Raw genomic sequence first — 25962 nt, forward strand, 5'->3', positions numbered from 1 at the left:
CCACATGGCAGCCCAAGAATGGCTGCTGGGCTATGCTGCTTCCCTTGCTTGCTGCGCGAGCTGCCTGGCAGCCCTAGCTGCGCCGGGCGCCGCGTGCTGGCTGATTCGGGCTAAGGATGGCAACGGATCGGGTTCGGATCGGGTGGAGTCTCCGTGCACCCAAAACCGAAACCCGAAATCGAAACCCGAACCCGAACCCGAAACCGATTCGGGTGGAAATCCATCACCAAAACCAAACCCGCGGATACCCGAAACCCGAATGGATACCCGAAACCCGCAGATAAATATACACATATTCACATGAATAAACAAGATGCAACAAATAATAAATATTTTCATGACTCAACTTTCAATAAATTTAATAGTCTAAGTAAACAAATTATCATTAACATATTATAAAACATGAGTTTTAATTCCAAATAATTTATTTCGGATATCCATTGGATATCCACGGGTGGAAACCAAAACCCGAAACCGAACCCGAACCCGAACCTGAAAACCGTGGGCGAAAAACCAACACCAAACCCGAAACCCGAAAAACCGAAACCCGCGGATACCCGCACCGAACCCGATCCGTTGCCATCTCTAATTCGGGCCACGCGCTTGCGAGCCGCAGCCTGCTTGCCCCCGCGTGGGCTGAGCTGGACGCGTGCCTGATGCCTCGCACCCGAGGGTCGCGCCACCACAAGCTTGCCCCGCCGCCGGGCCGCGCGCTCCACCGCACTGCTGGCAGCCTGCTCTGCTCGACGGTTCCTGCACACGAACTCAACCAAAGCAAAGGAAAGAAGACAAGGGAACACATATAGTTGGCCATGCAACTCGCAGCCCGACAACCCGTCCGATAGCCCGATTTTTTTGGCCTGGCCCAAGCCCGGCCCGACCTGTTTTGTGCCCGGGCTAGCATGGGCCGCCAACCCAGCACGTCAGGCGGCCCGGTCCGGCACGGGGGAAGCAGGCCGGCCCAGTAAGGGCCCGTTATCCTCCGACCCCATATAAAATCAGCAAGCAAACCGGCAAACCCTAGTCACTAGCCCCCACCGTCCACCCCCCCACCCCACCCGGCTGCCGCCGCCTACTAGTCTCTCACCCTCCCCAAAGCTCGCCTCCCTCCCCACGCCGCCCCCCTCTCTGGCTCACGCTCAGTCATCGGGAGTCGGGAGCTCCTCCCTTCGCCGTAGGTGCTCCATCTCTCCTCTCCTCCAACGCCGGCGTCGCCCCCCTCCTCTCCTCCGGTGTCAACGTCACTCCAGCCTCCGGCGCTCCCTCACTCGGTCACTCCTCTCTGAGACTCCGACCTCTGATGCTCCCCCGCTCCTCTCCTCCATCGACGGTGCGGCGCCCCGTGACGAGCGAGCCGCCACTCCTAGATCCAGGACGGCCCGGGCGGCACGGGGTGGCTCTGCCTACTTGGCTCTTCTAGATCCAGGACGGCGGCGGCCGGTGGGTGCGACGGCGGCTGATGCTAGCGGCGGGCGGCATGGGCTGAGCCGCCGAGGGGCATGGCATCAGCCAGCGTTGGCTGCAGCGCGACAAACCTCCATCAAGCGCGCGCCGGCGGGTGGTGTGGGCCAGGGGGTGTGGCGTCAAGCCATCAGCCAGCGCAAGCAGTACCGCGGTAGACCTCCATCGAGCGCGCGGGCGGCGGGCGGCACGGGCACGAAGAAGCTCCCGTTCTTCTCGGGCCAGCACGGCACGAAATCGATCCGTGGGCTCGTGCTTGGGCCGTCGACGCAGCCTGTGGGCGGACGCGGCACGGCCCGATAAGGAATAGGGCCGGGCCAGGGAGGGCCTGAGCCCGGGTTGGGCCGAGCGGTCCGAAAGGACATTTATAGGAACACACAAATTTTGGAATTAAAATTACTCTATCGATTCTTAGTGGATTCAAACGAGATTCAAACTGATGCACAACCACAATATCCAATAGATCTAGGAATAGATTGCGGAAAGATCAAATAACCCTCACGAATCGACCAAAAAAACCGAACGTCCTTCCATGAACATGTATTTTGGGAAAATTCAAAAACTAGACTGAATTCGCCAAAGATTTGAGAAGAGATTGAACCAAAGTTGCTAAAAAGAATCCATTGACCTTCACATCGCATCTTGTATTTGCACATCACGAGATAAGAGCCGCATCAATCCATATAATATTATCAAACCGTTATCATCCAAGGTTGACCACTATTGGTCCTAGAAACCTTATCTTGTAAACTATTCTATGAAACTTAATGTGACGGAGAAGCTTCATAAGCAGCTCTAAGCAGTCCTGGCTCTAAGTCAATTAGCAAAGGCTCTGCCATAATCGAACGGCAGGTCCCAGGAACATAGCAGGTTCACTGGATGGAAAATTAACAATGGTAATGGTAATGCAAAGAGATATTTTGTTGAATAAACTATATGCACGATGTCACTTTATCATCATTCTAGTCGCTTGCTGCCTCGTTCTCAATGACTATGTCGCAAGTCGCACAATGCTCCCCCGATGCAGTGGGCTCGGCTGCCAACAGGTAACCAAAAATCCCTCAAGTCCTCACAACCACCTCGTACGGCGCGCCATCACGGCATGCCCTTGCAGAAGTACGTGGACAGGCCAGGACGCCGCCTGGTCACACCATGGATCATGCCTAAATCCGGCGGCGTCCGTCAGGGAAAAAGCCAGGTACCACCGAATTCGGTGACAGAAAAGAATCACCTGTTCAGCCAATGAAGAAGGGGCCTACAAACTTGCCCTACGCAATGCATTCTCCTTGTCTCCAGCGGCTCCAACCGCCGAATCTACGGCCGGCCTCTACCGCCGCCATAGAAAGCCCTCGATTTCTCCCCTGCCCCCTCATCTCCCATGGCTCCCGCAGCGAGTCTGGCACCAACAAGCTTACTTCTGGGCTCTCCTGCGTAGCAACCAAGACTACGCACAACTTCCTTACCACCGCACATATGCAACACATGTGACTCTATATTAGACATCTTTCTTTTAAACTAACCTATGGAGAACCCTTTAATTCAGATTGGTAATACTAACCGGAACAAAAGGGTAATCCGTTAGTCCTAGTTCGTAGTATCAACCAGTACTAAATGGTGACCCTTTAGTCCGGATTAGTGGTATCAACCAGAACTAAAGTTTTGGACTTTTCAGATAGACTTTTGACCTAATTAGTTCCAGTTGGTGGCTCCAACAAGGACTAAAGAGTTCTCCCGCCCCTTAGCCATTGGACTCAGGACTAATGGCTAGATTAGTCCTGAGCCCAAGTGTGGATGGTACAAATATCAAAGACCAAAGACCATTTCTATACTAGTGGTCGTGAAGTTTGACATACTCCCCCGCCACCTCCACCGCCTATTTGCATGTCCTCCACCATCTACGGCTGGTGGCACCCCGCCGCCTTGTCGTCCGTCCACAAAGTGTCACCACCGCCGGTTTCGCTGCCGCTCAAGGGACCTCCCTCTATAGCCAGGGGACATTACCGGCGACAACGCTGACCCGGAAGCTCCGAAATCCTGAACACGAAGTCCCTAACCCTAACCACGGTCAGGAGCTCAGCGAGCATTGCGAGCTTAAGGAAAAAGAAAGGAGGTGCTAGGCCATTTGGGACGAATTTTAGTTGCTTCAGGCGATAGTACAAGGTTTTGCAGTGCGAGCAATGGCCATCGCCGTCTGTCACGTGCTGCCGTGAGAGTGTGTTGATCGCGTGCATGTGGCGGTCGCACGCCGGTACCTAGGCGGAAGAGTAGCAGGCCAACGCAGACGGTAGAGGCGCGAGCGCAAGGAGGAGACGCACCTCGGCGGCTGTGGAGACCGATGTCGGCAGCAGCCTGCAGGGTTGAATGTTTGCGAAACGTATCAACAGAGGATTCGGCTGAGGCCGACCTGGACGGATAGGATTGACTTAACCTGAGATCGGATGGTTCGGATTGCTCGACAATATGGCGCAATCACAAGATTATTGTTCACGAATTTTAGGTACTTAGAGAAGACTCCGCATGAAGCTAGTATAAGGCGTTTTATATATCCATGTTTCGTGATGAGCTAGTACATGGTCTGCAAGGTAAGGCCATCGAGTAGTAAAGAAATTAATTATATATTGTGCGTATACGCATATAGGAGTATGTATGGTAGGCAGAGCCTGACATGTTACCGTCACCAAAGTAAAGCGGATTCTGGCAAGAAATGCTATCAATTTGCAGCGGCAGAACACCAAATCGAAGTGAAGGCGACGACACCCGAGGAAGCTTCGTTTTCGCATCCACCTTTAGTTTGTTGGGTTCCAGAGCTGGGACTCGGAAGTGGCAGGAGAATCTGGCTAGCTCATGGCCGACCATTGCTTATTCTACCGTGTATGTTGTGTGCTTCATTTGCCGTTGTTGGCTGGTCTGCCGCCCGATGATGTGCGTCCCATCATGACAGCCACAAGTACACAAATTTGATGTAGGAAGATGCGCATGCACCAGAGTCGGCCAAAGTTTTTTCTAGAAGGAACCGATTGCCAACAGAGTCAATCTTTTGTATAAACTAGTCCAGTTACAAATATGATGACACACGAGGGAGGAAATAAATTTCAGTCGAGAATAACTACAGAATGTCAGAATGGAAAATAATTGACATAGCTCCGAAATCCTTTCCGCGTGCATGCATTAAGAATTTAAGATGCATGAATGATGGACACCCGTGGAAGTGCGCAGGTTGTTTAAGTGACGAACGAGGGAAATTCTTGTGGATATATAGCTGTCCAGATGTAAATTTGGAGGATATATAAACCATATGAGAGGCGTGGGAAATGAATAAGGACGGCGTGCGCAGCACAGTGGTCAGGACGAGGGAATATAATGGGTGCTGTCAGAGTCAACAACCACTACTTCCTCTGTTCCAATAAATGTAGGTGATTTTGACAAATCAATTTACATAATTTTTATTATGTATCTAGACATAATGCATACTAAAAGTTATATATCTAGAAATCTCAAAACGACCTATAATTGAAATGGAGGTAGCTAGGAATATAATAAGTCATCGTAGTATCGTTAAATCTCGATTAAAAACAGATAGCAATGTAATATTCGTTGGCTTTGGTACCGAACGATAACGCGCCCAAGTTAATTTTGTTGGCCTTTTCATGTCTTAAGCCTCACGAAGCATATTTATAGGTGCGTTACAACCAGTCACACCAGATGAGAATCTTCGCCTTATTACTTACCTCTCGATGGGTGCTGCTCACTTTGTTAGGAAAACCTAATCTCAGGAATTAAAATCTTGATCGATAAGAATTATTAAATTCAATTAGGTTGCCACGAAAGACATCTTGTCAATTCCTGCATCGGTTATATTCAGGAACCTTTCTTTAAAGGAATGTACTGCATCATAGCCTCTGGTCCAAGAAAACTGTATTTTTAACAGCAAACAAGTTCCACAGAATATAGCTATAGCTACATTTGTATTAGATTGGTAAAACATGTAACAACTACTGACCGAAAACTAATACTTTTTCTATCCGTATATATATATTTCATGCATGTATTGCAAAAGAATTATTTTAGGTTACTGGGTACAAATAGTTTAGAGGGTCGTACCTCACGGTTAGTACACTACTAGAGAATTGGTCATCGCAAACGGGCTATCACCGCCGGTTCAACACGAACCGGCGGTGATGAGGTATCACCGCCGGGTCCAGAGCAGGTGGCCGTAGTGGCTGTTGGAACCGGTAGTGATGTTGCCTATCACCGCCGGTTCGTGGTATGAACCGTTGGTGATGGCCTGCGAGCACATCACCGCCGGTTTGTAACACAAACCGGCGGTGATATTAAGCATCACCAACGGTTCGTGTTACGAACCGACAGTGATGAGCCAATACAGTACAAAATTACCCCCAACCCCTTTCCCGTCTCCTCCTCCCCTCCCCTCCGGCCATCCCCTCCCCATCTCTTCCTTCTTCCTCCACGGGCCCCCTCCTCTCCTCCTGTCCCGCGCGGCGCATGGATCCCGTCCCTGCCTCTCCTCCGGTGCTGCGCGGGATGCGGACGCGACGGCGCGCGGTGCTGCGCAGCGTGGCAGCGGTGGGGAGCATCTATAAGTTGATGTGTCTGGCCACGCCCGGCCACACGGCGCCGCCCGCCGTCCTGCGCCTCGCTGGGCCGCGCGCGCTGCCGGCCGTCCTACGCCGTGCGGCCATCGCCCGACGCCTTGCGCCGCACCGCCGCCAGCAGCTCCTGGAGAGAAGCTCGCTCCCCTCACACTCTGCTGCGCCTGAGTTGATGGTTCCATTTGCCAACAAATCACGTTTATAATTTGCTGATGTTGCTTAGCTTTTGGGCTTAGATTGATGCTGGTGCGTTGCCATTCGCGCCTAATAATTTGCTCTGCTTTGCAGGTTTATGTTAAGAATTTATTTTTCCCGCATTCTTCATCTGCGTGCCTCAAGTAAGCTCTTGAGTGACTAGCTGTTTGTACTGTTGTGTTGGATTTTTCCATACAATCATGGTACATATGATTCCAATATAATGCTGCATAATCATGGTGTCTGACAAAGGAAGGAATGGAAATATGCTTGAACTATGCTTCATAAGTGGAACAAAATGATACTGAAATATACATGAATTTGGTGCCATGGATGATGCCCCAGCAAACTTGATCAAACTTTTGTAAATATTCTGCCTATCTTGGTGGGTGTGGGCTTAGGTTGGGGTTCTTTTTCCTGCCCCTGACTTATGTCTCTCTTTCATGTTTGCAAAATAGGTGGAAATCTCGATCCAAAGCTATTCTAACAGAACTCAAGAGTTTTGATGCTGACCTCATGTGTTCTGTAAATTTGTCTCTCTTCCAATGGTTCACTATCTGATTTTGAAAGCATTATTCATATATTCTCATGCGATAGTTGTAGACCAAATGAGCAGTGGTCGAAACGAGATGCGGATCTTATTTTGTTCATTCATGATTACAAAGTTCTTGCCATGATAAAGTTTGGGTGCTAGATGGATGTTTGCCTCAATGGCGTGCTTCTGTGTATGATGTTGAATCAAGCGCCTCCAGTGATGCCATCTTAAAGGCCAGTGCTGCTGGTGAAGCAATTGAGAAAGTTTACCAGGGTCAATCGGTAATTTATTTTATTTTTCTCCTGTTTCTTTTGGCAGTAATTCAATTGTAAGTTGCAACCACACAGCAAGAGTCTTTGATACTTCTCTTGAGCTATGGAGTCTTAATTCAATACAGATATGATTAGCAGCTCTTCCCATATGGCCATTTAATCCCAATTTTCAGTATACATAACCTCCATATATTTCTCCAGGTTGGTCCATTCACATTTGAAGCAAAGTTGCAGACCCATCTTATTTGGAGCCATGATCAGGTCAGTGTTGAAAGGGTCCCAAACCTGCTTATTGTTTTTCTTTGCGACTCCCTAAACTCTTTCTGCACATTCCATTGCAACTAATACATCAAGACCCAGACACATCAACTTATAGATGCTCGATCAAAACCTAGGTATCTTACTTGTATTCTGAAATTTGAAGTCTTGTATGTTCTGTCCAATTTCCATGTAACAAGTCACATTGTTAATTTCTACAATCATATCAAGTGCCCGTAATGGGCAGCTTGTTATTAAGTTTGCTACAGAGAGAGGCTCAAAACTAGGCTTAATGTATGAACTCTTTGTTTTAATTTTAATGTATGAACTCTTTCATTTAATCTCGATGTATGAGCTCATGTGATTGAATTTTGCTGCTATAATCATATATCATATATGATGTACAAATGGTGCACTATTATTATATGAATATATTTTTTTTTGATGGGAAAATGGCCTTCACCGCCGGTTCCATCCACAAACCGGCGGTGATGAGCACTCATCACCAACGGTTTATGAACCGGCGGTGATGACCCCTCCTATCACCAACGACTTAAATCCAACGCCCCCCAAACCGGCGGTGATGCTCATTTCGAACCGGCGGTGATGGGGGGCGCTGGAGTAGTGGTAGTTAATTGGTTTGTAATGCGTGGTTCAGCTTATGGTTTTGGTTTCAAATTTTATAATCTTCATGCTAATTATCGGACAAGTAGCGGGCTAATTGATTGGCTTCCGATACTATTTGTAGCCAAAATCTGTACTAAGGTGGCTTTAGTACCGAGTGCTCACCCGGTAATAAAAGGTAGATACTTTTAGTCTCGGACCTATCACCAGTTAAAAAATCAGGACTAAAGTCCTTTCCCAACTGTACTGAGAGCATATCTAGTAGTGCATGCTACTTATAATATGTTTGTTATTGATATATGTACTTTTATAGGAGTAAATTGCAATCCAGGTCTCTAATAAACTTGTCATAGGTTCCTAAACTCTCAAATTGTCCTTCTAGTTGCCTACCTGTATTTAGTGGTCCATCCACGATCCCAAACGCACCACGCGAGCATCCGAAGCCAATATGGCATGCCATATTGTGCTATGGTAGCAAACATTTGCAAAATCCCCCTCTAATTTATATTATCTTAACTCAATATGTCCTCTCTCTCCTCCAGTCCTATCTCTCTCCTCTCCTCTGCTTGCCGCTGCAAGGGACGATCGGTGTCCTCGGTCATCTACCCGCCGCCACCCTCCCGCCCACCCCCTCTCCTCCCCTCGTTCCCTCTTGTGATGCCACCTTCTCCCGGAGCGGCAATGCCGCCCTCCTACCGCTCCACAGCCTCTGCGCCACCGCGCGGTGTACAGCCGGTTGACCCCCTAAGCGGCCTGCCTCAACGTCAAGCGCACCCCACCCTCCGCTCCAGTGCTGTAGGACGCCCCCTAAGCTGCCTCCCTCTCGCCTACCCTCTCTCCTCCTCTCGCTCCCTCTTGTGCTGCATCCTTGCCGGAGTGTTTGCCTAGGCCGCAAGTTTTTGTGCTCAATCCGCACCACGGGCTCTTATCCTAGGTGGGGTTGGTGGCTCCATGGGCATGGCTCGACAGTCGGCCTGGGTGGCAGCAGCCCGACAGGCGAGGCTTGTCATCCAGAGCAGCGGCCCTGCGGGCATGGCTCTTCGGTCAGCTGCACGTGCTGCCACTATAGCAGTTCAGCCACAGCGCCCGCTAGCGCTGGAACCAGCGCAGCCTCGTGGTCCTGCTTCGACGGACGCGCCGCCTCGCTGCCTCCATCCGCCATTGCTAGCCAAAGCCCGACTCCGAGGCCGACGATTTGGCGATGGGTGGCCTTGAATTGGAAACAGACAGCGTCCCCGAGCTCATCGCTATCGTGCCGGCCTTGCCATTGAGGAGTTTAGGGAGGAGGGGGTGAGGGTGTAGGGAGGTGGGTTGCTGCGCCAGCCACTCGGCTCCACTGCCCCATGGTGCCGTAGTTCCCGCCAATTACAGTGGCTTAGGTACCCCCTCCGCCCCGTCCGCACCCCCCAACTACCCCACATGTCCCTACCTCGCCACGTTCGACTCGTTCGTAGTGGCGTTGCCGGTGCAAGCACAGGAGAGAGAGATGGAGAGGGAGAGGGAGAGGGAGAGGGAGGGATGAAAATGTAGGTAGGAGCAAATCGGAGAAGATAAGATTATGTAGGAGTAATATGTAGATATGGTATTTGCCATATATTTAACTAAGACCTCTAGTTAGTGCTTCTAGATGCCTATCCGTAAAATTTTACTCCCTCCGTCCCAAGTTTATACCTAGGTGCATAGAAAAATTTGTGTATCTCAAAAAAGCAAAATGAATAATAATTTGGGACGTGGAGTAGCAGCTAACTCGCTTGATCCGTACGCAATTTGAGCAAAACCAACAAAAAAGGTAGCCCCATCCCACAAACGCTAACTACCAATCATGTGGTTTCACGTCTTAAGATCACTGCATGTATATTAATGTTTAATCATGAATGCGTGCAGATTCATGCTACCTTGTATATTAGCCATTGTGAGCTCTAGATGATAATATACAGTTGCATCTGGCGTATACATAGCCCAATAAATCTAGTGTTCAATATATTCCCATAGAAAAAAGTGTCATCTTCCGATATGCTCTACACCTATGTTCGTCATAGATAATAGGTAGGAGTTTCGAATCAGAATCCAACTTTTGCATTTGTGTTGCACAATTTTGCTGCGACAGGTGTCGTGAGAGCTTGAATATCCCTATTTCGGCCACAAGGAGGACAAGATCACAAGAAACACAGAAAAAGAACTTGTCTTGTCTCGAGAGAAATTGGAACCATAGCACCACGAGAAACATGTTCGCCTTAATTATCACGCATGTGAATCCAAAAAAAAAAGAGTAATTCAAGTTTTTTTTCGAGTAAGTATTCAGCTTTGCGGCCCAACAGTCTAAGGCTCCAGCTGTGACTAGAGTGGCAATTTCTGAAGAATTTTTCAAGAAAAAGGATATAGTGCCATTTTTATGGTCAGTATTAATCACGTCATTTTCATTTCATGCTATGCTCTAGAAATTATTCGATCCAACATAAAAACATAAAAACGTTACCATCATCCGCCTTAAAATTAAATAGCTATGTCATTCTATTTGACTTGAAATAACTTCAATAATTTTCGTAATTTAACCGTAGTCTAGTGACATATAGTTGCTAAAACTAATAGTGAAAGGTCAATAGCATCCAACTAGAAAGAACGGAGCAGCATACATTAGCGGTCAAAGTTAGGAAAGCCGCCTGATCGCACGTACGCATATATACCACAGTGGCATATAGTTGTCTGTAAGCATCTTCTTTATCTCAAAAGCCGTTCTTCTCTCCAAGTTCCGTTTGCACCTCTATATATAGCCATCGTCACCTCCTTACAGGCAAGCAGGCTCAAGTCAAGTCGAGCACAAGTCTCGCTCGATCTCTAGCAAGTTTTGCCTGTCAACACACTCGATCTCTGTCAATCTTTTCCATGGCGCCGACCAGGAGCAACCCAACAAACCCCACGGTGTTCCTGGACCTCAACATAGGCGGCGAGCGCGTGGGCCGCGTTGTCATCGAGCTGTTCACCGACAAGGTGCCCAAAACGGCGGAGAACTTCCTGCTGCTCTGCACAGGCGAGCGCGGCACCGGGCGGTCGGGCAAGCCCCTGTACTACATGTTAGATTTATGGGCTTGGCCCATATAAATAATCCTAATAAATCTCAAAGGCCCATTAGCGCTAAGCGGAGGTACACCATCTATTAGTCCCGTATTGCTAATGGACGAGGGTGTAGGGGTTTTTCTCCCTTTAAATACGGACCACCTCCCTCATGGAAAAAGTGCACCATAGATCGTTATACGTGGAGTTCCCAAGGTTTGGGAATTCATAAGAAGATCTAATCTGAGTTAGGATTTTGCCTCCTCTCGTTGCTGCGCCGCCACCGTAGTCTTCTCCATCCCGAGCGCCGGCGTGCACCGGGGAACGGGAGAGCAGGTCTCCGGAACCGCTCGCTCTTGTGATCCTGCACCGGGAGAGGGCGAATAAAGTTTTTGGGAAGCGCTAAGCGCGACTGCTCATCTTCTTCGCCACGGCTCGTCCTCCGTCCAAGTCAGGAGCTGCGGCGTACCGTCGTCTGCAACGCCGGTTGCTGCGCTCCGTTCAAAGGACCGTCTTCATCTCATCTGCACCTTTCGTCTTCCCGGCGGCTCCCGCACAATACGTATTTTGTGATCAGATCGGTTTCATAATCATATTTTCTGATATCATATTTATGATATATGTACTGTCTAGTATATTAGAGTCATGCATGCTAGGTTTAATTCTCGTCATGATAAATTTAGTTCGGAATTTAAACTTACAGTTGTCTATTTTTCCAACACTACAAGAGCGCGCCGTTCCATCGGGTGGTGCCCGGGTTCATGTGCCAGGGCGGCGACATCACTGGGAGCAACGGCACCAGCGGTGAGTCAGCGATCGGAGGAGACGGCCGGTACTTCCCCAACGGGGGGCTCGGCGCCGTCCGGCACGACACCCCCGGCGTGGTGTCCATGGCGAACGCCGGGCCCAACACCAACGGCTCCCAGTTCTTCATCGAGTTCGGCCGTGGCTGGATGGTCGCCACGTCGCGTTCGGCCGCATCGTGGAGGGGATGGACGTCGTGCGCGCCATCGAGAAGGCCGGTTCCATGAGTGGCAGGACGGTGAGGCCCGTCATCATCGCCGACTGCGGCGAGCTCAACTACCGCGCCCCGTTCTGATCAAGGATTAAACTTTACTCTCTACTAAACCTGACAACTGTATGTATACGTATTCGTATGCGTACAATTATTATAAGATATGTGTGAGAAACTATGAAGAGCATATGTGTGCTTTTGACCTCTTCGTTCATACATGTGCACCTATTTGTTGTGTTGTGTTGTGTTGACCTTTATATATGAGTAATCCTGATGATGTGTGAGATCAAATGGGTTTGGTGCCAATTCAAGTGGTCTTGTTTCTTTCACCTTCAACTCGTTTCTAGTGGTGATTTGGTTTATCACACAACTATTCTCCGTTTTGTGTTTGCATATATACATGTTCTTGAGAATGCTCGATTTTTCCCAATTGGGTAAGGGAAGGTGTGTGAAGCTTCAGTGATGGTGACAAGATAACAAGGTCCCATGGCTGGAAGCAGTACTGCACAACCGACCATGACAAGCATGCACTGCAATGCGTAGAATCAAAGCTGGAGGAATTTGCACCAGTCAAGGTCATCAGGGTTGTCTGTTGCAGAGATTCCACAACTCTTTTTTGAAAAAAAAAAAGCAAGATGCTTCATGGCGAGTTGCCAGGAGCTGCTCTTGACTCAAATGAACTCGCTACATTTCATATCTCCTGTGGCGATCAGAATGTTAACCCCCAAGGCACCAACTGTAAATATGGACAAACATACATTTTTTGGATTATGGATAAAGTCTGGTCTCAGCTGTTGACAACCATACATAGAGATACACTTATTTTAAAGTGAGAGCAATCATGATATTTTCTACCTCAAATTAAAAAATGTCCAAGACCAAATGCATATCTATTCACAACATCATCTTCATATAGCACCTAAAAAGGTGATTATAAAGTACTCCCTCTGTCCCATGATGAAGAGCACAATTCTAGTTTTTCTAAACAAATTAGTGTGAAAAGACTTTCATACCCTCATCTGTTTGCTATTGACATGCAAATCAAATCTAACTACTTAATTACGGAGATAGTTAAGATCGAATTTATAAAATTGCATTCTTTATGGGATTTTTATCAAACAGAGGATTGTACTTTTATGAGACGAATGGAGTCGCTTTTAAACCATATTACAAGTCTGAGAACAGATAGGAAATTTCACTAATACAAAAATAATTTTTAGAGACGGGCGAAATATCATTTGTAGGAACGGTGCAATACCCGCCTCTCCTTTTTGCAGCTACAAATAGCTCATTGCAAGAGCGGGTAATGTGCCCACCCCTGTAAATCCATTTCTGGAGGCGGGTGCCTGGAAATCTTTTCCAGGGACGGCTGACGGCATGAGCCGCCCGTAAAAATCGATTTGGAGGGGCGTGCTAGGTATGACCTGCGTCTACAAATCAATTTCCAGATAAATAAAAAAATTAGAAAACAATTAAAATGACAAAATAGAAAGAAAAAAATCCTAGCCAACCAACCATCATCACAAGCCCTCTGCTCTAGTGGTACAATTTTTTTTGATGAAATATGAACACTTTCATCAGGATTGAACCACTTACCTCAAGGCTAGGGCGTACCCTCCTCTCCATCACATTATTATACAGTCACTTGTGACTTGAGGTATGCTATTCTTTTGTATAAACTATAAAATCGATTTGTAGGAGTGGGTGAAAGCATCACCCGCCCCTCGAAATCCATTTCCAGGGCGGGTGACGCACCATCCACCCCTTAAAGTATTCTTATATATATTATTCCTAAAATTCATGTAAATTCTTAAATATAGGTAAACAAATAAAAAAGTAAATTTCATGTAAATTCATGTAAATTTCACTAATCTAATTTTCTTCACAACACTCCCCCTTGATCAATTTGCTCTGCTTGTGGTCTTGTAATCCTCATTTGATGTTTGATTGTATGCAAAAACTCCTCTAAAAACCCTGCGGGAAAAATCTGAGGAGAAACCAATTTGTGTATTTAGATGTATGGATATGTCATCAGAAAAACTCCTTAAAACCTTTTTTGGAAAAATAGGGGAAAATATTGATATGACATATATGTGCTGGTATTCCATTAAAACTCTTTTAAAACCTAGTTGAAAAAAATATAAGGAGGAAATGATATGGAATATCAATGATCGCAAACTTATATGAGAAAAACCTCGAAAGAAAAACTCATAAATAAGTTTGAATGTGTTATGATCTGTGGATCATATCTGAACTAATTCTCTCCCAAAACCCAATGGGAAAATATGAGGAGAAATTATATCTTGAATATCTTCTTAAAAATTCTATTGAGAAAATAGAAGATATGATATATCTAATATGTCTCGAATATCCCTTTTAAAACCCCGTTGGATAAATTATAGATATAATATTAAATATTGCCTCATTAAAAACCTATATATGAGAAAAAACTTGATAGAGAAACTAATTTAGGAAAAGAGTACATTTATATAATCTGCTGATTATGGTTGGTTATATTGGTTATAATTCAGAGAGGATCTCCCCTTGAGTCTTGCAAATCTCATGGCTTGGTTTGCAAGGTTTCTATTTCCCCATAAAATAGTTAGGAGCAATCTATTTTGTGATATTGCCCTTATATAGCTTGCATTCATTTGTACAAATGCAAGGCGAATTATCTTCATAGATAATTATTGGTTTCATGACTGAACCAATGCCAGATGACTGTTGTATGTGGTTGATCATTCTGTGAAGTCATATGATTCACGTGAAGCTTCATATAATGTAATTATTTCAGAATGATTCATGGATATAGCTACAAGAGTCAGTTTTGATGACTTGCAAGAGGTAGTTGTTTTGCCATATAAAATTACAAAACCTGTTTAAGGTCTAGTATTATGGGGATTAGACATCTAGCCAGCGTTAGTATAACCAATAATAGTGTTGCCTTGGCTAAAGCCAAGATCAATTGTGCAATGGAAATATATGAAGATATTCTTAATTCACGTCCAATGGCATTTTGTTGTAGCTGTGCTATATCTCTTAGCAAGTAGATTTACAAGCTCCATTATAATTTATAGATAATGTTCAATAATATGATGAATCATAATTTAATCATTCATAGAAGTCATGTATTGATGTGATACATCAGAATGATGGACCAAAGTTTTTCATTAGAATATAATTTGATGATTCATATGAAATTTTATTACTTTGGTATCAGTTTATGTTCGGGCAAAAAAGGGATTAGTTAGCCAGTATCTCGATATCCCACTTTTGTCGTGTTCTGATTTTGATAATAACAAATTAGATATTTTTTATGCCATTTAGATATTTGTGGATATCTGATTTTGACTCCAATCCATAAGGTATTGTTGGAGTTGCGCTAATTTGAGCTAGCAAGGTATCTACAAAAGCAATATCAAGGCTATTGCAATTTGTATGATACAAAAGCACTTTGGCACTCAGTTTCTTATCATAGGGTCTAAATGGGTACTGATCCATTTTTAGAGATTGAATGAACACAAGTGTAGATGGATTCGATTATCCAATATTTATTGAATATTGGCGAATTGATTCCATAAATGAATGCTTGTTGTTTGTGTGCTGAGATGATAAAAATTATATTTAGAATTTATTTATGAACACACACATGCCTTCATAGTAATTAGAGTAATCCTTTCATGGGAGATACTCATCTAGTCAGTTGTACCACAATCAACTTGACTATCTCAAGTCATAGTGTGACTTGTACATAATATATGTTGCAATTTTTATTTTTTAATTTAGCATATCAAATTCAATTGATCTGCAAATATTTGAATTTAGGAACGTAATTCTCATGCATACCATGATGGTATGTTGCTCGGTCTCTACGTGAAACTATGTGCTACAAGCTCTCGCTATCTCACCACCTTGCTTTCTTAAATAAAAGCATTATGAGAAATAGATAAGACTTCCTTATTTGGAAATGAGAGCACTTCTTTTTAATTGCCACCTTTTGATTTGACCCAATTTGAGTGTTTGTTAACACTCTGCCTAGGACTTTTGGTCTGGATCCAGTTAGAGGTGTACAAGGAGTATATGTCAACAAATTTGTAGTCTTAATATGATTGATTGATCATAATCAATATATATCTTGTGAGAGATCAACCCTTTTGAATCCTATGTAATTTCCAACGACCATAGAATCAGGGTGTTCCACGACCCAGTGCTTTATTGACGTGCACATATACTGGGCTTCTGAATGCAAAACATTCATAGGCTTTGGATTTGAATAAATCCATAAAGTGTCTAACAACATTCATGATGTTGATTTGCATTTAATATTTAGGAGGATGTCTCCCCCTATTTCCGCGGATGCTTGCATTAAGCTGTATTCCTAGCTTCTGACCATACTTCTCTCCCTCTTATTTTGATATGAGAGTCAAGTGACATTTCACTCTTTCTGGCACATTAATTATAGGAATCTTGTTTGATGACACTTCTGATCAGTAAATGCATTTGGCAGACTATTTGCAATGTGTTGCAAATAAAGATGTTCTGAACTATTGGTTCAGATATTATTTGTGTATACATGGATACGAGAATTGAATGTAATATTCTTCTATAATTTATAATTCCTGGCATTCTATGTGTGGTATTAATCTCACCCTAATGCCTGGAATTTTCCTCAAAATGTAATCAATAAATGGGCTTGTGAATGAATGAATTAATCCCATATGAGTGATCTAAGATATTTTATGAATGACGGATAAATATCTTATATAGGTCCTCATTGCCCATGCATATATGTTGTGGTGGTGATATCAGTATGTGTGAAATATAACCGACACACAAATGGGAAATGTTTGGCTGAGGCCAAAACTCCACGTACTTACTGCAACCGGGGGGGCACTTCTGATTTGCAGTTAGATGAATTTGAATTAAGTTTATGGTGTGTAAGATCGCATGATGCCAACATGATGTTAGTAATTTGCAATCATGTGATAATGGTCTGACAGTTAAGTTACTCTATGTATAAGAGATTTGGCTAATCCATTTTTTGTATGTATAAAGATATTCCACATTAATGCCTAGAGCCACATAATAGTAACTGAAGGCTTTTGAGGAGAATTTAGCGGCATTGTTAATCCTAATAGATTTTATTAGGTGTTCCAGATGAAGTGCTCTTAATTTGATAATATGAGCAACGAATCATGTAGAAACATGATTTCCTGAGGATAATAAACACACACACACGAGACCATCTAGTTGATGCATCAATAAGTACCATGAAGTACTAATTTGATCAAGTTAATGGATGAACGAACCACAAATTTCTCCTTGAATGCATTCAAGGGAGGAACTGTATTAGTTCAACATGATCTCAAAATAAGAGGTTCTTATGATTGATTTCCCTATGGCACATGCGGTCCACACAAAATCTGAGGATTTGGAAAATTTTGAATTATTTATGTGGTGACCAAATGAATTGCTGATAATTTTTATGTCATGTCTTGAAGATATCATGATTCTAAAAATTATCTTGTACGCAACATTTTTACGAGTTCGATGTATGTGTAATGCAAGCTCGATGATGTTGAAGGAATTCTTTCAAGCATTTGCTTGATATATTCTTGATTTTTTATGATGACTTGATATTCATTATTGTTGTCATTTTTTGTTTCCACATAGAAACCATTGTCATGGATATTTTTATAACTCAATGGGTACGATTTAATTTGGGATATAGGAGTGTATCCTCAATTGTTAATTAGGTACCCATAGGGAAAATTATTGTGGCTCGACCAAAATTAATGATCACAATATCACAGTATACGATTTATGTGAAATTTCCTTTACTCTTTGAGAGAGTTCGGAAGTTTGTAATTTCCCTGAGTATTAGTGATATCATGTCTACTAAATAGATTCCTTCCTTAATTTGGATTGTTCCTATAGGATAATCCTTGACGACAAATATTTACATCACAATATAAATATGGCTAGAAAATCAAGTTTCTAGATATTTTGGAGATTAGGTTGTGACGGTGGGTGAGTACCACGAGCAGGATTCGTGGGAACCCACGTTTAGAGATTCGGCCAGGGGTATAAACCGTGAAAGGATCTCCCATAAGGAAGCGAGTGGAGACAGTGGTTTTTAGACAGGTTCAGGCCACCCAAAGGCGTAATACCCTACGTCCTGTTTGTTGTGATTGGTTCTTTGTTGATCACGAGTAGGGAAGCCGAAGCCCGGAATCTCTGTATGAGTTAGGTACCGAAAGAGCCGGTCCCTTTACATGCCCAGGGACCTTTCTATTTATAGATTATGTCTGCCTTCTCTGCTGCTTCTCTAACTATTGTGAACACGCCCTTTGCATGGTGAGCGTCGTCCTCCAGGCTGCCCTGCCTCTGTCAAGTGGACAGGCGTCTTGTCGGGCCCACTGTAGCAGGCTTCTAGGGTCCCGCTAGTGTCAGAGGCGTCCCGGGGTGACCTCGGGGAGTCCCGGGGTGTTTGGGGTGGCCGTAGACACTAACCGGTGGGTTTTCTCATCCCGGGGTGTTCCGGGGCCGTCTGGCCGGACCTTGCGCTCCCGAGGTGCCCTGGGGGACGTCCGGGGCGGTGCGAGTGCGGCCACGTGGTGACCCCTGGGGTCGCCCTGTGGACCCTCCTGGTCCGGGGTGACCCCGGTTAGTTCCGGGGTGCCGCCCGGGCTGGTTCTGGAATTTACCGCGATGGGGGCGCGGTAAACGATGGTGGACCCTGGCCACCGTCCATCTTCAAGCCACTAGGACAGGTAGCTCAGGGATAAGCTATCCGCCGCCTATCGTCTTATCTTCTAAGTGCACGACATACCATCCTCGTAATCATGATGTTCTTACGGGGATGCCTCACACCCCCTCGGGCTCCGCATGGAGTCCGGCAGTGAGGCGCTGTAACCGCCTGGTAAAGATCTTTCTACCAGGCGGGTCTCTTCAAGGGGAAGGAAATGTTCCCCCGGGCTTCACGTGCCGGGTCAGGGCCCGGCCCACTCAGTCAGGTGCCTGCCTCCGTGGGTGGATGTCCTTGGTGAGGGCCCACAGCTGCGCTCGGCTGACGTCGCCGGCTGATGCGGCTGGTGGGTCCTATCTTCCTTAATCACGCATGAATCTGGGGTAATGGGGACCTGTGCCCATTACACTGACATGTTGTGTCTCCAAAATATGTCATTGCATTGAAATTCCTTGATCATGTTGTCAGTGCTCAATATGTTGTTCCTCGTAATAGGATCTCCTCATTATCATGTTTCGTAGAACATTTTTATTGTGTTACGTAGGAACATCTTTAGAGCAACTAATGTCAATATGTCGAACTTGTCCCTTTGAACTTGTTTGGCAATAGATTTCAGATATAAGTCAACAACCAAATGTATGGCAGTGTTGCACTTTTAGTGATGTGATTGTGACAATCACAACTTTTGACAAACTTGAAAGTTGTCATGTTGGATATATTTCTAAAAGTGCCTTTGCCTTTGTTAGGACCCATGTTTTTGTTATGTTCCTTAGTTTTCCCTTGAAATTCAGTTTGAATTTCATGGCACCAAAATTTTGTTTTGGTATTATGATCATTGTAGTAATTTTCTGGTAGTGGCTGCTGAGCTCTGCTGGGCGTAGTTGATGGTTCATTGTTAAGAATCCATCATATTTTTCTACTTGGAGGGTCTTATATGAGATCAGAATATTTGGCGTAGGTGTGCCGATGGTATTGCTGTTGCAAGAACCTATTTGAAAGGGAAAATGTAGATAATATCTGTTCAATCATTAGCATCATCTATAGTATGATCATAAAACTAAAGTTTGCAACAAATTTTGGGTAGTACAGAATTGTATTCTGCGATAGATATGGAGTTCATAGTAGTGACTACTCGCTGTGCTTCTGGCAAAATTCTTTGAGTGCAACCCAAAGTTTGTATGGATCCTTTTCCATCGTTCTTGAGATTTTGATACATTTGATGTCTCAAGAAATAATGTGTTATATTTGGTTGTGTCTATGGGCTTGTGGATTAGGTTCATTGATGTCGTCAATAAAACCTTTGTTGTTAGCATTATTTTGATATTGGTAGGCCAAGTTAGATATTTGGTTGATATTCGTACATTTGAAAAAGTTAATATCTCTCTCTCTCTCTCTATGCCCACAAAGCATGTGAATATCTAGCGCGCGGTTGCTTTGTGGGCACGAAGTGGATTGGGTGCACCGCTACTGAAATGAAAGTCAACGAGCCAGCCTACTTTGAATTCACGCACGTATGCATGAGATTTGGTTGTGAGAATGGAGCTACAGTTGTCATTGGCGAAAGAGAGCTATGGACTGGATTGAGGTTGAAACAATGAGAAAAAAACAACGCCACCAAAACCATATAGTACAGATTAGTGTGTATAGCAGAGAGAAAGTAGTGGGAGCCCCATTCGGAGGACCGTTCTGACACTTATTCGGAATCTGTGATGTATACCCGGCCCAGGTTATTGTCTCACCCAATCCCCTACTGATGCTGTTGATCGAAGTATGGAGCAGTTAACAAACCTTAACCCCAATGCAACCACTCCCCATCCATTTGTCCATTAGCTTTGACCTTTAATCAAATCCTAATCTATCCGCGTTCTCCAACTCCATCATCGTCTCCATTCTCCAATGTGGGACTATATATATGCATGCATCTACGCAGCCATACACAACACAAACAAGAAACACAACACACAATCTAGCAAGCACATACAAGGTGCTAACCGCTTATTAAGAAGCTAATAGCCTGCTAGCACCTGGCCGGCCGCCAGCATGGCGCTCCTCCCTTGCATCGCCACCCTGCTGCTCCTCTCTTGCTCCCTGGCGGCAGCGACGACGCCGCTGGGGACGATCGAGCGCGTGACCAAGCAGCGGATCCTCGCAAGCATCCCGCCGGGCGGGGGCCCGCCCGTGCTGTTCCTCACGTCGCCGTCCGGCAAGTACGCGGCCTACTTCGTGCGCACGCACACCATGCCAGGCGCCGGCGGGCTCGGCGCCGACTTCTGCTACGTCGAGGTGGTCGACAGCACCACGGCCGGCGCCCACGGCGTCGAGGGCGACGAGGATGCCGCCGCCGCCGCCGCCGCCAGCGGGAAGAGCGTGTGGGAGTCGGAGTGCCGGCCCATCAGCACGGTGAACACGTGCTCGCTGCTTTTCTCGTGGGACGGGCTGGAGGTGTTCGACGGCAGCGAGGAGGTGTGGCACGGCGAGACCAACAGGGACGGCACCAACTTCCTCGAGACGCTCGAGCTCGTGGATGACGGTGACATGCGCATCCGCGACAAGGACGGCGAGCTCGCGTGGCGTGCCAGCGACGAGCCGCGCCACGCGCAGCACTGCGGCGCACCGGGGTCGCCGGGGCTCGGCGCCGCGCTCCCGCCTTTCGCCGAGCCCCTCGGCGCGCACAGCAGTAACCTGCCCTTTGGCCAGGAACCCGACGGCAACGGCCACTCGGCCGCCGAGCTGCCACAAGCGGCCGACCTCGGCAGCGGAGCAGCGGCCTTCGGTGGCGCCCCGGGGGTCGCCGGCCCTGAGCTCGGCCAGGGAGAGCACGACGCGGCGGCCGACGTCGGCAGCGGAGCAGCGGCCTCTGGTGGCGCCACGGGGATGGCCGGGCCTGGGCGCGGCCAGGGAGAGCACGACGTGGCGGCCGAGGGTGGCACCGTGGCAGGATTCGGTTCGCAGCCACTTGTGGATAACAGTCCCTATGACAGTGGGGCCTGGAAAGAGGGCCGTGGGGCCCATATCGTCGCCGTTGGCGTCGCCCTGTGCGTTTCAGCCGTGCTTGGCGCCATGGGCGTCGGTCTCTAGATTTGGCGTACGTTGCTGACGGTGTGTGCTGCAATTGCTTGCATTGGCTGCGGCGAACTGCATTAAACAAGAGGGTGGGGTGTGTGATGCATGGTGTTGCATTTGGTGATAGTAATTGGTGTTTGTGTTTCTTTTTCCTTCTAAATATATATGCACACGTATGCAATACTGCTGTTTAAGAAGGGATGATTATTTGTGTTCGGGTAATTGGAATCGATATAGCAATTGTATAGCGGGTAAATGTACACTATTTCTTATATGAAAGTGATTATATATAAGTATGGCAATTTAATTTGGGGTTAAGTCTGGTCCGGTTAGTGGATTTTGTGCATTTTGTGCTGTTGTGTTATTAAAATTGTCTTCATTACTCACTAGTACATTTAAGAAAAAGAACTAGAGAGAAATTATAGAAATGGAAAAGTCTGATTTACTAACTTGAACTATCGCAATAGTCCGATTTTCAATCTTCAACTATAAAACCGGGTAACGGAGACCATCAAATCATCGAGACCGGGCAAATTTAGCCTGTATAGTGGTTTCGAATGTGATTTTATATTTTTTAAACAAAAAAATTACATCTAAAAAATCAAAATTAACTCATTTTATATCAAAAAAATAAAAAATAAAACTAGTACTAAAATTTTTCTAAAAATCTAACCTATCTATAATTTCTCACACAATGAAAAACCACCTTCAAAATCACCTTAGGGCCAAATTTGACAGGTTTCAACAGTTGGATGGCCTCTGTTTATCTAGTTTGGTAGTTTAAAGTTGGAAATTGGATTTTTTTGTGACAGTTCAAGAGTGCAAAACTGACTTTTTCATATAGAATATACCTCGCTCTTGAATAGAAAACACCTTTCCTAATCCGTACCTAGAGATAAATAAATATCCGAACCGGCTATATTTTATAAACATTTTACAAAATAATACCAGTCAAGTTTTTGTTCGGCAGATTGTATCAATGTCTAGAATGTCACTTATTTGTGGCTAAGGAGAAAGTGCAAAGCATATCAAGAGAGAGACGCACAAGTAATTAATTTATATAAAAAAAAATAGAAGATGTTTGTTTACATTGGACAGAAAAGAAAAAAATAAAGCATTGCTACAAAGCATTGAGCAATTATCTTATGTTGGGAAAATATTTAAGTTTGGCTATATGGGTTATGAGGGCCAATAAATTCTTGCTGGAAGATTGCTTTCCACCACTACTAGGCTAGTTTGGAAGCTCGAAACCCTATAGGGAACCTGGTCTTTTTCTGGGGGCTGGAAGCCCATGTGGAAATTGACAACAGGCTAAATTCTCCTATCGTTTGGAAGCCCACAAGATGGTGCCAGCCCGATCCACTCAATTTCCACTGGGCCAGCCCTCCCCACCTCTCATGTCCTGATGCCGCATCCCCCAAGGAACTTTGGCTTCGTGTGCAAGATGAGAGGACATGCCACTACTCCACATCCTCATCGTGCGCCACCACCCCTCTCTCCGCGTCGTGCGCCACCGCCTCTTCTCCTCCGTGTTCAGAAATGATATTTCGAAGTGTCTTGTTTTGTTGCACTGTTGACAATGGCGCACGTACACCTTCATGGATGCCATGGTAATCCAGTTGTAGCTTATTGACTTGTAGGATGTTTTGGCCATACATCTACATGCATGCCCAATCATGCCTCAGACACGTCCAGCTAATCGGATGTTGTGATACATCTTTGGGATGTTGTGATACATCTTTCCATGGTGCATCTCTTTCAGGACTTGGTTAGCTTCATGTTGATTGACGTATAAAGGAGCACATCATGTCCATATGATTGCCGGTAAAGGACTCCAGGCTTGTAGACATAGGAGCAGTCATCGTTGTAGTTGGCACCTCTTCACTAGGTCGCTAGACACCTTTTGTTGGTCTAGAGCTTCAGTTGCATGTGTCTAAAGTTTAATGTCAGATTTTGTCCAAGTTTGGGAAGAATTGTTTCCATGCAACAATTGATCTTGTTAAGTGTTGTATTAAGATGATAATAAGAAAGCTCTGGCTAATTTCACATGCTTCCTTGAAAGTTAAGAATCATGTTTGTTGGATGTCTAGAACTTTGGATCTACCTCTCTGAATTTACTACCAGTTTTCTATACATATTTGTGCAGATCTACTTTTTATGGTTTTTAGCCTTGTTAACTTCTGAATCAGCTCTGGGTGTTAATAACAAATACGTAGAATATTTCATGAGATTTCCAGAAATTCTAGGATCACCTTCTTTGGATGCTTGAAACTCCAGTTATGGTTTAAACAAGTAACTATTGCAATGTTGTCCAGAAACTGTAGAAATCAACAACTTCAATCTTGATGTGGTTTGTGTGCTTGTTAGTGTTAGCCATCAACTTCAGTGGTGTTGGAGTAATCTTCCTAAGATCTTGTAGCCTTGTATAATAATGATCAACTTGAAACTAATGTTGGTCAAGCAATTAAGCTAATAAGTGAACGTGTATGCATGTCGTCAGTGACCTCTGTGTGCGTTTTATTAGAGACTGGTTTGTACTTAACATCTGTCTTGTTTGTGAGTGAAAGGCTTTAGCAGCATGTATCCTACTTTAATCATATATAATCTGATGGTTGTGTGATGTTGAGCTAATTAGTTGTTAAAAACTAATTTCCTTGCAATAGATTAACCAAATGAACTTTGTGTGCCATGCTTGATGTGCTTTCGTATCTTTCTATGGTAGACTTTTATCATGTTTAGCTAACTAGGTGATTGTGTCTTGTGAGTTTATGCTTGCCATGTATGCCTTTTAAATGCATCATGTCTTGTTTTCCTGTTCATGCAATTGCATAGTTGCATATCACCTAGGTATGCTAGATGTGCGACGTGGAACTGAAGGGCTTTGTTGGAGCCGAGCTAGAAGATGGTGTAATTTTGGATATATCCAGAAGACGGAAGGACTAACTAGAGTACATGCTAGGACCGGAGATGTTGTCAAGCTGGTGCAAGCTAAACAACTGACTTTGTGTCCAATCCTAGGCAAGCCTCAGAGCATAACTCCTGACTTGAAAACTATGCAGTGTCTTATTTATTTATGTATTTTACATTTACGTTTCTTGGTGTTGTTTTGAAACCTAGTATGCATGTTTCTCCCAAAGTACCTATGAGTCCTTAATAGTACGCATAGGTCGTTAGATAAATGGAAAAATATATGAATTGCTTCACTAGTTAATAAATGGAGACCGGATGGGGAGTTTGTGGTCGGTACTTATGTTGTGGTTCTAAAATGACCCCATCTATATCAACTAAGGTCCGTTCATTGATAAATGGGTTGATCAAGATTTGAACAATACTTGTCATATACTATGAAAGAAGTGGTAACCTGTCAATTGAGTATTGGACTTGCAACGATATTTGAATCGTGACCAGCTACTCTGGGAGTAGAATGATGGTGGATCATGTCCTGGGTTATCCCGGGTTCGCCGTGTGGGACTTCTCACCTTAGTTTTGGCAGTTGTGGTTCAGATGTCGGGTAAGGGTGAAAAGGTTGCCACGCGTGGCCCAGTGTGCAGTGTGCATGACGCGTGTGCCACTCTGGGAGATAGGGTCATTAGGTATCCCTGGCAAGGTTGTAAATTTGATACGGAGCGCCGCAATTCTCGGTTATGAATACCGCTTGATCACTTTGCTGCATCGTAGAAGTATTAATGAGAATGAATGATAGTTGTTTCTTAATTAATTGTTTTCCCACATTGATTGGTTACTTTTGTTCCAAATCTAGAGAATAATAGGTGTAACTCTAATCCTGGCTAAAACATTGAAAGTATAGATTTATTCTGCTTGCTTTTCGTCAAAAACAAACACAGTAGCCAAAAACCTTGCATGTTTAGGAGTAGACTAAGTATAGTCCACAGTTGGGTAAGCCTGCAGGTATTAGTATACTTATAGTTGTTGTTGTAACCTAAAACTTTAGGTTTTCTCTGTTGGGGAGAAGACTCCACCAAGCAGCAGAGAGAGGGAGAAGTCACAACTCAAGAGAGTGAAAATGCTCATCATGAGGGGAGAGAGCGTCCCCTTGACCCCTAGGGTCATCTATATATAGGAGGGGAGGGAGGTGGTAATTTTCTCCCGACCCCCTAGCGAATACAATA

General features: G+C 45.1%; 1 protein-coding gene, 1 long non-coding RNA gene and 1 pseudogene across 2 annotated transcripts; all 3 read left to right on the plus strand.

Moving 5' to 3' along the window:
- The first annotated feature begins 6928 nt into the window (after positions 1–6928).
- Positions 6929–7672, plus strand: LOC120687636. Its single transcript, XR_005680793.1, has 2 exons — positions 6929–7082; positions 7275–7672. It is a non-coding gene; the product is annotated as an uncharacterized LOC120687636 (long non-coding RNA).
- Positions 7673–10761: 3089 nt separating this feature from the next.
- On the plus strand, positions 10762–12254 carry LOC120687635 (annotated as a pseudogene).
- An 8342-nt stretch (positions 12255–20596) lies between these two features.
- Positions 20597–22026, plus strand: LOC120691808. The gene has a single exon (XM_039975001.1). The coding sequence runs from the start codon at positions 20810–20812 to the stop codon at positions 21845–21847; it is 1038 nt and encodes a 345-aa protein (XP_039830935.1). The 5' UTR covers positions 20597–20809; the 3' UTR covers positions 21848–22026.
- Positions 22027–25962: the final 3936 nt, after the last annotated feature.

This window comes from Panicum virgatum, chromosome 9N, assembly GCF_016808335.1.
Source record: "Panicum virgatum strain AP13 chromosome 9N, P.virgatum_v5, whole genome shotgun sequence".
In the NCBI taxonomy this organism is placed as follows: domain Eukaryota; kingdom Viridiplantae; phylum Streptophyta; class Magnoliopsida; order Poales; family Poaceae; genus Panicum; species Panicum virgatum.